The sequence below is a fragment of the Coffea arabica genome, chromosome 3e (genome assembly GCF_036785885.1).
Source record: "Coffea arabica cultivar ET-39 chromosome 3e, Coffea Arabica ET-39 HiFi, whole genome shotgun sequence".
Classification (NCBI taxonomy): Eukaryota; Viridiplantae; Streptophyta; class Magnoliopsida; order Gentianales; family Rubiaceae; genus Coffea; species Coffea arabica.
In genome coordinates this window covers 5,619,743-5,633,801 of record NC_092315.1, presented here as the reverse complement: position 1 = coordinate 5,633,801, position 14,059 = coordinate 5,619,743, and the positions used below count along the sequence as shown (strand labels likewise).

Here is a 14,059-nt window from a genome sequence, read left to right as displayed (position 1 = left end):
TTCTATTCAAGATGTAAATTTATTTTCCTAGATAAAACTTAAAGGCCGATATATCACATGAATAGCCTTAAAAAGAATACAAAAGGTTTCTACATTGCTTCCACTAGCCTAGCATGTATTAGTTTGATCAGAAACCATACACACTTGAGAGCCAACTGCTCGGATGTCTTGCATTGTAAATCCATGCAGCATGGAAATCATCCTCACTTTTGCTCTGTTTAAGAGGGAGAGACAAACAGACTACCACCAGGTGCTCTATAACAAGTCCCTTGCCTTTCCTTAGAACTGCAAAAAGCCAATGATGACTGCATCCTATCCTGTATCATAGTGTCTAATGAGGACAAAGTTGATAACAAGCGTTAACATTTAGGGATTACAGGCTCAACTTAAGATATTAACTCTGCATGCACTTCAACGTAGGAAGATAATACATCTGGCATTTGAGCAAATGAAACACTATGGTCTAAAGGTAAGTGACTGGAAGAAGTAATTACTTGTTCGTTAGTCAACTACTCAGTCACTCTATCCTTAACTGATTTTGGTTTTCCCTTCTGGAGGTTCAGTCTCAGATTTGAATCAGTGATAACTGTTCTTTGTCTAGTTCGAAGATCACCTTTACCGTCAGGTACTTCCTTAAGCGATGTTCTTGTGCTTATAGAGCCATCAGCAGCAACAGGCCTCGGAGTAACCTTACACCGGGCGTGTCTATTCTCAAACAGACTTTGCCTTTTCATACTGGCAAGTATATCACCTTTTGGCTTGTTTTTGCTTCCAATCATTTGATCATTATCTGAACCCAAAATAACAAAATAAAACAGAATCAACATTGCAAAAGATAATTGGACAGCATCTTGGCAGCTAAGCGGTAAAAGTGTAGAAGCATCTGCTCCTGGAAGTGAAAGCAAAAGGTTCCTCTTGGGAGGTCAAGCTTGAGGACTTGTGATCTCATATGTCTGAGTTGTGTTGGATAACATAAAGCTCGTTGTATTTACCTACGACTTTTAAAAGATTTACATGTTCTGTAAAAATTTATAAGTAGAATGTGCTTCTCGAAAAATAGAGATAATGAATTATTGTTGTAGAAAATCAAGCATTCATTTTGGGACAACTCAGATAGAAAGTTGTCCCCATTTTTTTAAGACATAGGGGTGGAGAAAAGCATGAAATATTTGAATCAATGTCCTTGATTGTCTTCCAAAGTTTCTGCAACTATTAGATGCCTTCCCTTACAGTTGGTTTGAGTCATGATCCCTTTGATCAAAACAGTTATTCTTGACCAGTTAATAGTTATCACAGACTGCAGCTATATGAGAACAAGAACAACCTGATGCAAAGGAAGCCAAATGGACATATTCATCTACTAAGTTTTAACCTATCGATTAAAAGGATATACAATAAACACTAAAAGATTAGAAGATGCAAGCATATTCTTCTAGAAAATGACTGTTTTTCATCTCTGACCAGTTTATGACGTCTCTAACTCATTCACTTTTGCTTAAGCTTTGGTAGGAACAGATCTTCCAAACACCTTCACATTTAAATGTTGATATTAGAAAAGATCTGTTAATCCAATCACAGTCATACCTAAAGGTGCAAAGAACATTAATATGAGCATTTCGAAATCCCCCTTTTCCCCTCTTTTCATTTTAGGAAAGATTACAAAAATAGGCCAAGGTTGACATGTTAGGATTTCAACAAGAACAATTAAGGCCAGTTATTTAACTCAACGACATACAGTTATGAAATTGAGATAATCCAACAAATATTTGTTTTGCAACAGCAACAGCAGTCAGACACTATTTTGTGCTCACAACAGAACAAGGAACACAATGTAAAAGGAGTCATCCATAAAGAAGAGTGGCATTAAAAGTCATAGATCTAGTGGCATTAATTATAGAAGAAGAGTTCCCCCTTCAGTCCTGTGACTTGTATAAAACTAATCATCCACGATTTTGCCCTGCGCGAGTTCCCAAGATGTCACATCCCTAGCTATTAATTGCTCTAGCTGTCCCTTAATTCAATGTCATGCCCAAAAGAAGGGAGATTTTCAATTAGATGAAAGTTCAATCATTGTGTGAACAAGAGAATTCAAAGCCGAAGAAAACATATCACTCATTCTCCAGAGTAATATGTACCTTTCCAGAGGCCTCCTTTCAAACAAAATTCACTGAATAATTTAGTTTTATACAGATTTATGGGGATTCAAGAGGGGATATTCAGTGAAAAGAAACCATATTAATATTTCCGGAAAGTGGCCTAAAATGACATAGAATTAGTGGCGTTAATCAATGAAGAATCCCCCTTTAGTCCTATCGCTTACATAGAAGTAATTATCCATGATTCAAACCACAGGAGAGTTCCCCATATGTCACATCCCCGCTGTTGTAACTGTCTCTTAGTCAATATCATCCCCAAGAAAAGGGTGATGTTCACATTAGATGAAAGTTCACTTGGTCGTGGATGAGAGCACTCAAAGCCACAGAAAAGAAAGTTCACTCACTCGTGGATGAGATTACTCAAAGCCACAGAAAACACATTGTTTATTCTCCAGACAGTAATATGCATTTTTCCGGAGGCCCTCCTTTCAAACATAATTCACTGCATAATATGGTTTTATACAGCTTCTTCGGATTCAACAGGCCACGTTGGATGTAAATAAAACATATTTCTCCAGCTTTCCAGCATTGGCTCTGTGAGAAGTTCAAAAAGGATGTACCTGGACTGGACAAGACAGCACGTGGTCTTGGAATTGGACTAGCTCTGATATTTGTTTTGTTTTCTTCCAAGAGTTTCTGTTTCCTGTTGCTAATTGCTCCTTTGATCACCAGTGAGGATACTAAGTCAATACAATAACTATAAAATATATGCCCTGCAGGTACTAGCGGGCTAAGAATGAGATTTTGCACACACAGAGACAATAGGTATACCTGAAGTAGAGCTATCAAATCGAGGCACTCTCACAACAGATGTAGGGGAATTGTCTTCACATTCCAAAGGAAAAAAAAAAAAAAAAGAAAGTCAACAATACAGAATATACAAGGGCTTAGCATAAGAAGCTACTCAAAAAGTAAAAGACTCAACTATTCAAGGTCCTAAAGAAAATTCTCAATCGATTTATTCCTTCATTTCTTTGATATATATGTTTACTTTAAGTAGATGGCCTTCATCAGATAAAACTTCTCTAACTAAATGAAAGCCGTTCTCTCCAGTGCTAGAATACCATGGTTTTAATGAACAAAGAGTGCACAAAGTTTGTCAGTGCTATGATAAATATACTGCTCCAAGCAGAAGCATAGGCAAGTTCACTCGATCGCGCCAAATACTTCATCGAATATGTATCTCGCAAAATAACAACATATAATTTGATCTAGGAGCTCAGGAAGCAAATCAGAAAACAAAAGGAAAAAAAGGAAACTTTCTGTTCTTATTCTTTCAATTGTGAAGTAAAAGAAGGGAACAAACTGAGACGAAGTAAAAGAAGGGAACAACAAAAGAAATTCAGCAACAATACAAACACAAAAACATCAAAAACAAATTCTTCAGGAGTGAGAACAGGAAAGTAAACAAATCAAGTGGTTTACCTGGAGAAGAGAAGTCATTCAAAGAGAAACATTCAGGAGTCTTCAATGACTGCAAAGACCTGGTCTCAAACTCATATTGATCATCATAATCTTCTTGTTCCCTCACTTTCACTTTCGGATACACTGGAGAAGAAAACAACAGAAGGGAATTCAATTGACAACCCTTAGCACCACACAAAGAAAACACCACAAAGAACCCAAAAATTAAAAGATAAAAAGCTCAATATACCCACTTGTTATTCTGCTTGCAGATGCTTCAGGAGTTATCCGGAGAGTTTTTTCAATTTTGGGTCATAAGAATTCACACAAAATTCTTGAAACCCACAAAAGAAAAAGAAAAAAAAAGCTGCGAATGAAGGATTATTCAGTTTATGCCTTTTTTCGACAACTGATACGAAAAAAAAAAAAAGCTTAAAAGTCAGCAAGCAGCATAGAATGATCTCTTGGGGCTTGGAGGGTTACCGTTAGTACTATCAGATACTAAAAGGACAAGTCAAACGTTAGGCTCTTCTAGACAGTGTTTGTTCGTTTAGAAATGGGAATGGGACAAGTAATTAAGACACATGGGCCATAGGGAAAGTTTGATGATAAATTGAGAATTCGAGTTGAATGAATCAGATTTGCGTTTCTTTTGGAAATGGGGGGACGGATGGACATTGACGATCGGGTCAACTCTTGCGTATTTTTGGCAACGTGTTTCTGTGGAAGTTGAAGAGTTGGCCGCGTGGGATGGGGACTCGTTGCAAAAATGTGCTTCTACGACACTCTTATGTTACGCAAAGGTCAGCTATAAATATAATAACGTATGTGGCCCGTGGAGCAAATAAAATAGACAAACTCTTTTTGTTTTTAATCTCTTTTTATTTTCCTAAATTTTTTAGGACATAAAATAGACAAAAGCTAGCCATTTGGGTTTTTTTATTATTGTTTTGTTACTCTAATTTAGAGAAATGTAAAAAACTAGCTTCTTTTCCTTTTGGTTGATTGTGCTTTTTTGAAAAATTCATTTATTTTATGAAAATTTTTATGATTATTTTTTTGAAAATTTTTCTTATAAAATTAATCTTCTATATGTTGCAGTGTATACACTGTGAATGCATGACTACTAATCGAGATTTAAAATTTAAAATCTAATTTTTTGCATATATAAGATGCATCTAACTCTATTAATGTATGTACTATCAGTATATAAAAGATTAATCATTTGTTTAATTAACATGATGTTTTATTTTTTATTATTAGAAAGTCTAATTCTACTACTCATTGTACCATAAAATATACATTATGATGTAGTCTTGTTAAAGAAGTGGGAAATTTTGTTCTTCTTATTTGTGTCCAATAACCACGTGTTAATGTCAGCAATTACTTGATTAATACTAATAATGTATTGAATCATGAACAAATTGGCTTGACTTATGTTTGTGTAGTACTCCCTCCATCCTATTTTATTAATCTTGATATCTATTCTAGCCAGTCTCAAATTACTTGTCATTAAATAAAAAAGGCTAACCTTCCAATTTTACCCTTTTTCAATTTTCAAAAAGGGCATTAAAGTTATGTTTCAATATTAAATACTCTAATAAATCATTATAAAATTCAAAATTCAGAAGCAACAAACAAAATGTGAAGCTAAATTAAGGGGTAATCATGAAAAGATTTATTTGTTGGTTGGTCAAAAATCAAAATCCTTAAACTGTGTACAAAGTTGATCACAAGAAGTAAAATACAACCAAAAGTTATGCACTTGTTAATACAAAAAGCCAAATTGGTTTAGTTATTGCTAATTTCGTATTAGGTTAAGCATATGTTGATATAAACCAAATTGACCTAACTTTTTTTTTTTAAAAAAAAAACTGTAATACTTTAATAAAAGTTGTTGTCGCAAAATGAAGCTTGAAATTGTACTAATATACGAAATATATATATATATATATATATAATGACAATTTTGAATTTCCTTGATTTAGATCGTAGTAAGAAAAAAATGGGAAAAAAAAGGAAAAAACAATTATGCTATTCACCGCTTTAAACCTTAAAAAGCCGTTACTGTTAAAGATTTCGAAAGCACAAAATCCCCAAACTCTTTAGGGTTTTAGCTAGGGTTTTAATCTTTCCTTAAATTACTTAAACTTGCAATTAGGATGTCTTCGATTCTTTATTCGTCAATGATTAATAAAGTAAAATCAAGCTTGTCATCCAATCTCCGCCGTTTTTCTACTGCAATTCGTCGCTATATTGGAGATGAAGGCGACTGGTTTTACTCCTCTGAGTGGTGGGGAACCGACTCCGGTTCAGATGGTCAAACGGTTTTCCGAGCAGTTTCCGACAAAGGCAACGGTGTTGTCTCCGTCCTAGCTTACCCTTCTTCCAAACCAGTTCAGTTACCCCTCTACCTTCTTTCCCTATACTTGCATTTGTATCAAAATTGTCTGAAGTTTTTTTTTTTTTTAAATATTGTCGTGATGAAATATATGGGTTTGTTGTTGAAGAAGAGTATTTTCGAATGAGTTTGGTATAAAAGTAGACTATCTTGGCTCTCGTAGATGAATGATTGCGTATGTATTGGTAATTTCAGATTACCAATGTTTTTATTATCACAACTTTTGCATTCCTAATATCTGTAAATAGAAGCAATTTTTGGAGTTAATGCTTATCAATTATGAGGAACCGAGCTGTTAGAAGAAACTAGGAGGATAAAGCGTAAATGGTGAAGGAAAATTTGAATTGTTTTTAATTCTCTGACCAGTGAAAGTCACTGATCAAACTATGGAAACAAAAGCTGTTGGACAGAATTCGGTCCTCTATCACCAACCAAATGAAAATTTTCTTCTTATATATGCCTTCAAATGACAATGAGTTGCTGCATCTACTTATGCCTCTTTCACGGATAGAGGAAGGGACAAAGTTGGAAACTTTTCTTATTTGTCTGAACTGCATTGATTAAGCGTTCTCGGTGCATAGCTTCTAGATGGTAGAAGAAAATAAAATATACCCTCTTGCTCCCAACTTTAGTTTCTCTTTGATAATTTGGACGAGTTTTGCACATCAATTGCATGGTTTGTATATAGTGTCTAGAAGAAAGAAGTTTTTTATATCTTACTTGGCTAGGAATATCAAAGGGCTTCAAAATTGGATGCAGGACAACATATACTGGCACAAAACAGAGAGTTGGCTTCAGCAAAGATTTGCTGAGATACATCCTTTCTGTGAAAACAATGGATTCAAGGTTATTGGTTATCAATGGCGAACTCTTCACTTTAATGATGATACTCGACAAAGCACGGTTAAAATCATGGCTGCTTATGAGAAGTCCGATCCTGCTTCTGTTTTCTATATGCAGCAGCCACATTGTCTGGCTGTTCCATGTAATACTTGCTTTTTCTTTTTCTTTTCTGGATGTATGTCACCATAATTTCTCTCAAGCTAAATACCATGTTTGTAGTTCACTGCTTCAAACTTGTTTATATTTAACTAACTGGGATATGATGTCTTCGTTACCTGTCATGTTGATTGATAACTGTTTATGAAAATTCACTAATTTAAAATGTTTGTATGCTTTAGCTTGATGCTTATACCAGAAGTTTCTTGCAGATGTGAAGAGCATGATATCCGCTGGGTTAGTTACCATCTCATCTTGCAACTTTGATCTCAATAGTGCTATTTGTGGGAAGAAAATCATGAATGTATTATGCATTGGTCATGGTGGGGGAAGCATACCTCTCTTTATGGCCAGTAAAATTGAAGGTTAGACAAGAAAATGTTTGCCTTGAGGTCTCAGATGTCCAGTATCCTCCAAACTCATGTAACAAGTTTTTCTACTTGCATTCATGCTGATGTAAATTATTGATGGTCCATTTGTAAATTTGCTTTCTGCTGGTGTGCAAGTCTGCATCTCTCACTCTCTCTGTGTTCTGGATGCCTTATTATGGTTATGTTAGGAAAAGGTTGCAATCTTGATCTTGCTGAACTGCAAAGATTGCTATAAATGGATTGGTCTTTTTCTCTTGCCATCTGTTACTTTGTATTTTAGGAAACTGACATTGCATTTCATGCTTTCTTCAGGTGCCGTAGTTCACATAGTTGAAATTGATCCCCTTGTTATTTCAGCCTCAACTCAAGCAATGGGGTTCCCACCATTTGCAGTAATGATGATGTCTGGGGAACGTGCTTGCCCAGAGCCTGATCCCGTTAATGAAGTATTATGGAAAGGGATTCATGAGAGACTCCTATTATACGAGTCAGATGCTGAGAAATTCATTTCTGAGACAACCACCCTGTATGACATTGTTTTCATTGATGCCTATGACAGTGACGACATCTTTCCTCACAAACTATGGGACCCACATTCCCCATTTCTTAAAACTCTAGCAAACAAGCTGCATCCTGAGCATGGAACAGTAGTCCTGAACCTTCATTCAGATACAGACTTGAGTGTTGATACATCTGTTTCACCTGTCTTCTCCGTTTTGCCAATGGGGAAGTATGTCTTTAGCGTGTGCAGAGCCTATAAAGATGTATTGCTGGGGGATAGGAGCTTGCATGGTGGGTTGGCATACACAGTTTCTGTGCCTTGGGTGTGTAATACCTCCCTTGTTGTCTCTAGAGGTTTTGGAAAAGCTTGCAGCAGGAATATGGTTTTCAACTCCCTTCTGTCCTCATCTTTGCAAGTTGAAAATATCCTTCAATTGCCATTTTCATGTCTGCACTATATTAAAAGAGGTTTCACCCTTTTTGATTGATCATCTAAGATGGAGCTTAATGATTTTAACTTCTCAAATGAGCTTGGAGGGGATAAGTTGAGTTTGATTAACTTTACACGTTCTCCAAGAACAAAAAACAGTAGTTGTGTTAATATAGAGGAAGAAAAGAAATCAGAGCTCTCCCCTTGATGGCAAACTTCGCATGTGCACCAGGAGTTTGGAGGGTCATCATCTGGAGATCTGCAGTTCATGCATCATACATGTCTGCTCTCGAGGTTTCTACTAATTCTTGCACAATGGACTCCTGGTGTGTTGTTGTTGTATACTTGGCGTTAGTGCCTTCCATCCTGCCATTACAGTTGTGCTCACAATTGATATGAGTTTTGACGTTTGTATGTTCAATCAATCTATAAATATACATAAGTTAGCTTGATTCTTCCATTTTAAAACTCAGGCTGCCAAGTGCCGATTGCTAGCCAAATCTATCCACTTCAACTTGACGGTTTCTATCCTCATGTTCAAGCCATTATTTTGCCATGTCAGAGCTAAAAATGCATAGCAACATAAAGCATTATGATACAAGCTCAATACGAGGAGAAAATCCTTGAATTTATGAAATGTATATCAAAGCACAAAGAAATCTTCAAAAAAAAAAGGGATAAATCTTCATCATTTACTAGTCATAAAATCCAATTAGTCGACAAATTTTGAAACAAGAAGCTGTCAATTTCCAGTAACTTCTCGGTAAACTGACCTAATTGAAGCTACCAATGCTTGTATATCATCCGAAGATCAAGGATCATCAAAATTATCAGTTTTAAAGAGAAAAAAAAAAGATCTTCTGGCTAAATTTATAATATGTTGAACCCTTCTCTCATTACGAATTGGTTTTCAGATAGAAACCTAAATTCTAAGATTTTGAAATGCAATAACAAAGATTAGTAAGACGACAGCTGACTAGGTTCAATTACTTAACCAAGATTAATTGTGAATTCAGGACAACTATGACAACTTAAGTTGGATGAGAAACACTTAAGATTATCTAGTAATTGTTGGCAAGTTACACTTGTCGATAATCCAAAGAAACTGACTTCCAAAAAAAAACTATAGTACCAGATATAATAGGGAAAAATGCACTTTTCATCCTCAAAGTTTGCGGGGTTGACCAATTTCATCCTCAAAATTTAACCCCAAACACATTTCATCCTCAAAGTTCTGTAATTTTGACCAATTAAGGACAATTGACGGGAATTGGAGGACAAATCAAATATTGGGACGGAACTTTGCACGTGAGAAGCACAATTCGTCAGATCCAACTTTATACCCAACATAACCGGGTCAAACTGAATGGATCCACTTTTTCTAACGGACAAAAAACACAAAATAGCAAAAGGAAAAAAGCTCCTGTCTTCTCCTTCTTTCTTCTCCGTTCTCAGCCCTAAAAATTTTTTTTGCCAATTGTTTCATCCATTTTTCGAGCATCTGCTGGCAAGAAGGAAGGCATAGACGGCATCCGTGGAACATTTTAGGTGAAGAAAAAAATGGCATTGCGGAAGAAAGAGCTCCACATTTGTCCACCTCCAAATTACGGTATTTATACCCAAAATCAACAACTACATTGCATAAAGATATCTATTTTTTTGGAGAAGGAAACCTGATATGTGGTCCCTTGTGTTTGTACTTTTTCCCCACTACAATTTACGGCTATTTTTTTTTTCAAATCTGGCCATTTGCATGAGGTATAAATAAATCCAAAAATTTGTCTTGTTTTGATTATTATAGTGTGAATGTGGTCCCTTATGTCTGATGATAGTTGCCGCTTGACTATAAATTTGTGATGAGAGTGATTAATAAACAATAACACTTGGTATATTTTGCCGGCCATGTGTATCTGACCATGTGTATGGAAAAAGTGCAAGTGGTCCTTGTTTGGTAGTTTTTGTGTGGGTCAACAGTTTGTTGTGCTGAAATGATGAAGCTTTTTTTTTTCCTAAAGAGTTTGATCTATATTATTTTCTTTAACTAGAAACGGGCAGCACATTTATTACATTAAGATGTCACCATGGAGGCCTCATTTCATATACTCCTGATCCCCATTACGAATGTGGAGATTTGTGTGTTTTTTACTATGTTGAGAGTATAGGTCTAAGTGTTTTCGAAGTGGATAGATTAACTGAGAGTGTTGGTGTATATGGTCATAAGGTGTACTATGATTGGAAAAATAACACCTTTAGGAGGATAAAAAGCAGTAGGGAGTTGAATGGTTATGTTAAGGGGGAGGTTGGGCCAACTAAGGAAGTTAACTTATATCTTGAAGTATCTTTTCATGAAATTCTAGTGCAACAACTTGGTTATGATCCGTATGAGGTAGATGAGACAGAAAATGAACTCCAAAATGGTGATGGTAACAATAATATTAGGGATGAAGGACAAGGAAGGTGTGCTGCTAATAATTGTGATAATGATTCCAACGCAAGTGATGAGGCTTTTTTTTCAGCTATGAACTCCAAAATGAACTCCAAAATGGTGATGGTAACAATAATATTAGGGATGAAGGACAAGGAAGGTGTGCTGCTAATAATTGTGATAATGATTCCAACGCAAGTGATGAGACTTTTTTTTCAGCTATTGATTCAGATTATGAAATAGGCGATGATGCTGATGATGGTATATTTCATGATAATGTTGACAAAAATGCTGAATGGTTGGAAGTAGACAATCACAGGAAAGAAAATGTGGTTCCTGATCCTTTGAATGAAACAGAGAAGGTTCCTGATTCTGAATCTGATTTTGAAAACATTCATGAGTCTGATGATGAAGAGTCTAAATTGAGGTCTCGTACTTTTGATCCTAAGCATATTGACAATCCAAAATTAGAGCTGTACATGTCCTTTACAAGTCTGAAACTTTTCAAGACTGTTGTACATAATTATAGTGTGAAACAAGGCAGGCCTTGTAAGTTTGTGAAACAAGATAGAGTGAGGGTGAGGGTTGGATGCAGAAATAGTGAATGTAATTGGGTTATATATGCTAGAAAATTAAGTGGGGATAGAACTATTCAAATAAGAACATTTGAAGATAATCACACATGTGATTTTACATATGATAACCCTCTTGTGCATTCTGGATGGGTAGCTAAGAAGTACTGTGAAGAGTTTAGGTGTAATCCTAAATTAGATTTGGAGTATTTTAGGAAGACAGTAATGAAAGAAAATAGGTGCTCCTTCACAAAAAATCAAACATATAGGACAAGGAGAAAAGCAATGAAAATTGTTCAAGGCAGTGAAAAAGACCAGTACAGCAAATTAGGAGTTTATATGCATGAAATTCTAAGATCCAACCCTGGTAGCACTGTTATAATGAAAACTGTTGATGATTTTAGAGACTCAAAAACAGGGAAAGACAGATTTGAGAGGCTGTACATCTGTTTTGCTGGAGTGAAGCATGGTTTCCTAACTGGATGTAGGCAGTTTATTGGAGTAGATGGTACTTTTTTGAAAGGATCAGTAGGAAGAGTTTTGCTAGCAGCTGTTGGAGTTGATGCCAATAATGGCATTTTTCCAATAGCATATGCTGCAGCAGAGGGTGAAAGTAAGGACTCATGGTGCTGGTTCTTCAAACTATTGAAAGAAGATTTGAAGATTGAAAAGGATTATGAGTAGACAATAATGAGTGACAAACAAAAAGGTCTAACTGAAGCATGTGATATGATTTTCCCAAATGCAGCCCACAGATTTTGTGTGAAACACTTGCACAATAACTTTTCATCTGCTGGGTTCAAAGAAGAAGGTTTGGGGAGAGCATTATGGACTGTTGCCAAAGCAACAACACCAGCCCAATTCGTTAGCAGAATGGAAGCAATGGCTGAAATTTATATAGAGGCAGCCAAGTGGTTTGATGACAAACCACCAAGTCAATGGAGCAGAGCTTATTTTAGCACTCATCCTAAATGTGCTATGTTATTGAATAACATCTGTGAGTGCTTCAACAGCAAAATTCTTGATGCTAGGGAGAAGCCAATAATTGAGATGTTTGAAGCAATACGGTTGTACATGATGCAGAGAATGCAAAAAAATAGAGATCTGGCCAAAAAGAAGTGGCAGACTTATCCTTACTGCCCCAGAATTCTTCACAATATGCAGAAAAATATAGATAGAGCACCTGACTGTTTTCCATTCAAGTCAACTGATGATCTTTATGAAGTCAGTTACCCATATGATGACCAATATGCAGTGAACATTAAGGAACAAACATGCTCTTGTAGAAAATGGGAACTAACAGGTATTCCCTGTCCCCATGCCATTGCTGCATTGTGGATGGCTAAAAAGGATCCTCTGCTATATGTTTCAAAATGGTATACAGTGGAGACATATATGAAGTGCTATGAAGGATCAGTGTGTCCCATGAATGGAGAAAGTGAATGGGGGCTTACTGATGTTTGTAAAGGTCCTTTGCCACCCTTATATGGGAGAGCACCTGGAAGGCCTAAGAAGCTGAGAAGGAGAAGTGCAGAGGAGGTTCAACAAGCCAAGGAAAAAACTAAGAAGAAGGTGACAAGAGTGGGACAGATTAACAAGTGTAGATACTGTCATCAAAGGGGACATAATATGAGATCCTGCAAACTTCTCAAAGATGCTCAAGATCCTGCAGTTGCAGAAACTGATATTAGTTCAAGCCAAGTTGCTGCTTCTACCAACAATCCAGCTAGCCAAGATGGAAAAAAAGTTGTAAGCTGTTTTGATGACTTGTTACAGCTATCTTTGTTATTTGGTATATAAATGACATGTTTTCCTTTTAAACTGTAGGGAACAAAGAAAACCAAGAAACCTGCTGCTGCCACTTCAAATAAAAGGGTAGAAAAACCTGCTACATCTTTTGATTTTTTTGTCTTTATGCAATTTGACTTTTGCTACCTCATTGTTTTGTGCAGAAGAGACATAGACGTACAAGAAGAGTTGCAGTTGCAGTTTGTAATGATGATTCAAACACTGAACATCAACAGGATGCTGAGCCACTGGTTGAGATTGAGATAACATCCTCTGCCCCAGATCAAGTAGACCAGGATATGTACGAAGTGTTTGGGCTGTCAAGGTCTCAAGTGAAATATAGCACCAAGGAAGCCAGAACACAAACTAAAGAACAAGTACAGATGCCCTTCAGAATTAGAGATGTTCATATGCATGTTGCTGCTGCTGCCAAGGCGGATTTAAGTGTTCCTAGTTCATCTAGATCGAAGGGAAAGGAGAAACTACTGTGATAGGAGAAACAACATGCTGAATTTTCTTCAAGCCAAGCTGCTTTTGTTCAAGCCAAGTTGCTGCTTTTGTAATTAGTGAATGACTTTTGTTGTTTCAACTTTTGCCTTGCCTAGTAATGATGGAAGTGCAGGCTGTAATGTGATAGCTGGCTTTATTTCATTTATGGACCCATGTTCAACAACAGTCATGTAGTTTGCTTTATTTTATTTGGAATGCACTTTAATTGTATTGAAGTTATGATATACATATATGGCAGCTGTTTTCATGTTCATCTGTTTGTATTATTTGCATTTATTTTTCAACTTGGTTTATCAGTACATGTGGGACAATCTTGGTTTATCAGCTTAGTTGCCAGCTTGGTTTATTTGCATTTGTTTTTCAACGTGGTTTATTTGCATCTGTTTGTATTATCAGTACATGTGATTTATCAATTCATGGCCATTTTATATATATGATATGAACAACACTTTGACAAGGACCATTTTCTTACACTCAACGCATAGCTTTACAAACAAAATAA

General features: G+C 36.1%; 2 protein-coding genes across 6 annotated transcripts; one reads left to right on the top strand and one right to left on the bottom strand.

Annotated features, from left to right (window-relative positions):
- LOC113737105 (uncharacterized) lies at nucleotides 1-4,290 on the bottom strand. 3 transcript variants are annotated; one of them, XM_072084568.1, is made up of 6 exons: nucleotides 3,815-4,290; nucleotides 3,582-3,704; nucleotides 2,928-2,981; nucleotides 2,717-2,836; nucleotides 614-790; nucleotides 1-317 (listed from the first exon to the last, which is right to left on the bottom strand). In XM_072084568.1, coding segments are annotated over exons 1-6 (480 nt in total). In that variant the 5' UTR covers nucleotides 3,816-4,290; the 3' UTR covers nucleotides 1-312. The 3 variants fall into 3 exon arrangements, with proteins under 3 accessions (XP_071940669.1, XP_071940668.1, XP_027120159.1); XM_072084567.1 differs by having other exon boundaries at nucleotides 495-790; nucleotides 3,815-4,276; XM_027264358.2 differs by having other exon boundaries at nucleotides 495-790; nucleotides 2,717-2,815; nucleotides 3,815-4,247.
- Nucleotides 4,291-5,560: 1,270 nt separating this feature from the next.
- LOC113737090 (uncharacterized) lies at nucleotides 5,561-8,714 on the top strand. 3 transcript variants are annotated; one of them, XM_072084566.1, is made up of 4 exons: nucleotides 5,561-5,956; nucleotides 6,690-6,946; nucleotides 7,173-7,325; nucleotides 7,644-8,714. In XM_072084566.1, the coding sequence occupies exons 2-4, from the start codon at nucleotides 6,715-6,717 to the stop codon at nucleotides 8,318-8,320; spliced, it is 1,062 nt and encodes a 353-aa protein (XP_071940667.1). In that variant the 5' UTR covers nucleotides 5,561-5,956; nucleotides 6,690-6,714; the 3' UTR covers nucleotides 8,321-8,714. The 3 variants fall into 3 exon arrangements, with proteins under 3 accessions (XP_071940667.1, XP_071940666.1, XP_027120141.1); XM_027264340.2 differs by having other exon boundaries at nucleotides 5,564-5,956; nucleotides 6,721-6,946; XM_072084565.1 differs by lacking the exon at nucleotides 7,173-7,325 and having other exon boundaries at nucleotides 5,563-5,956; nucleotides 6,721-6,946.
- Nucleotides 8,715-14,059: the final 5,345 nt, after the last annotated feature.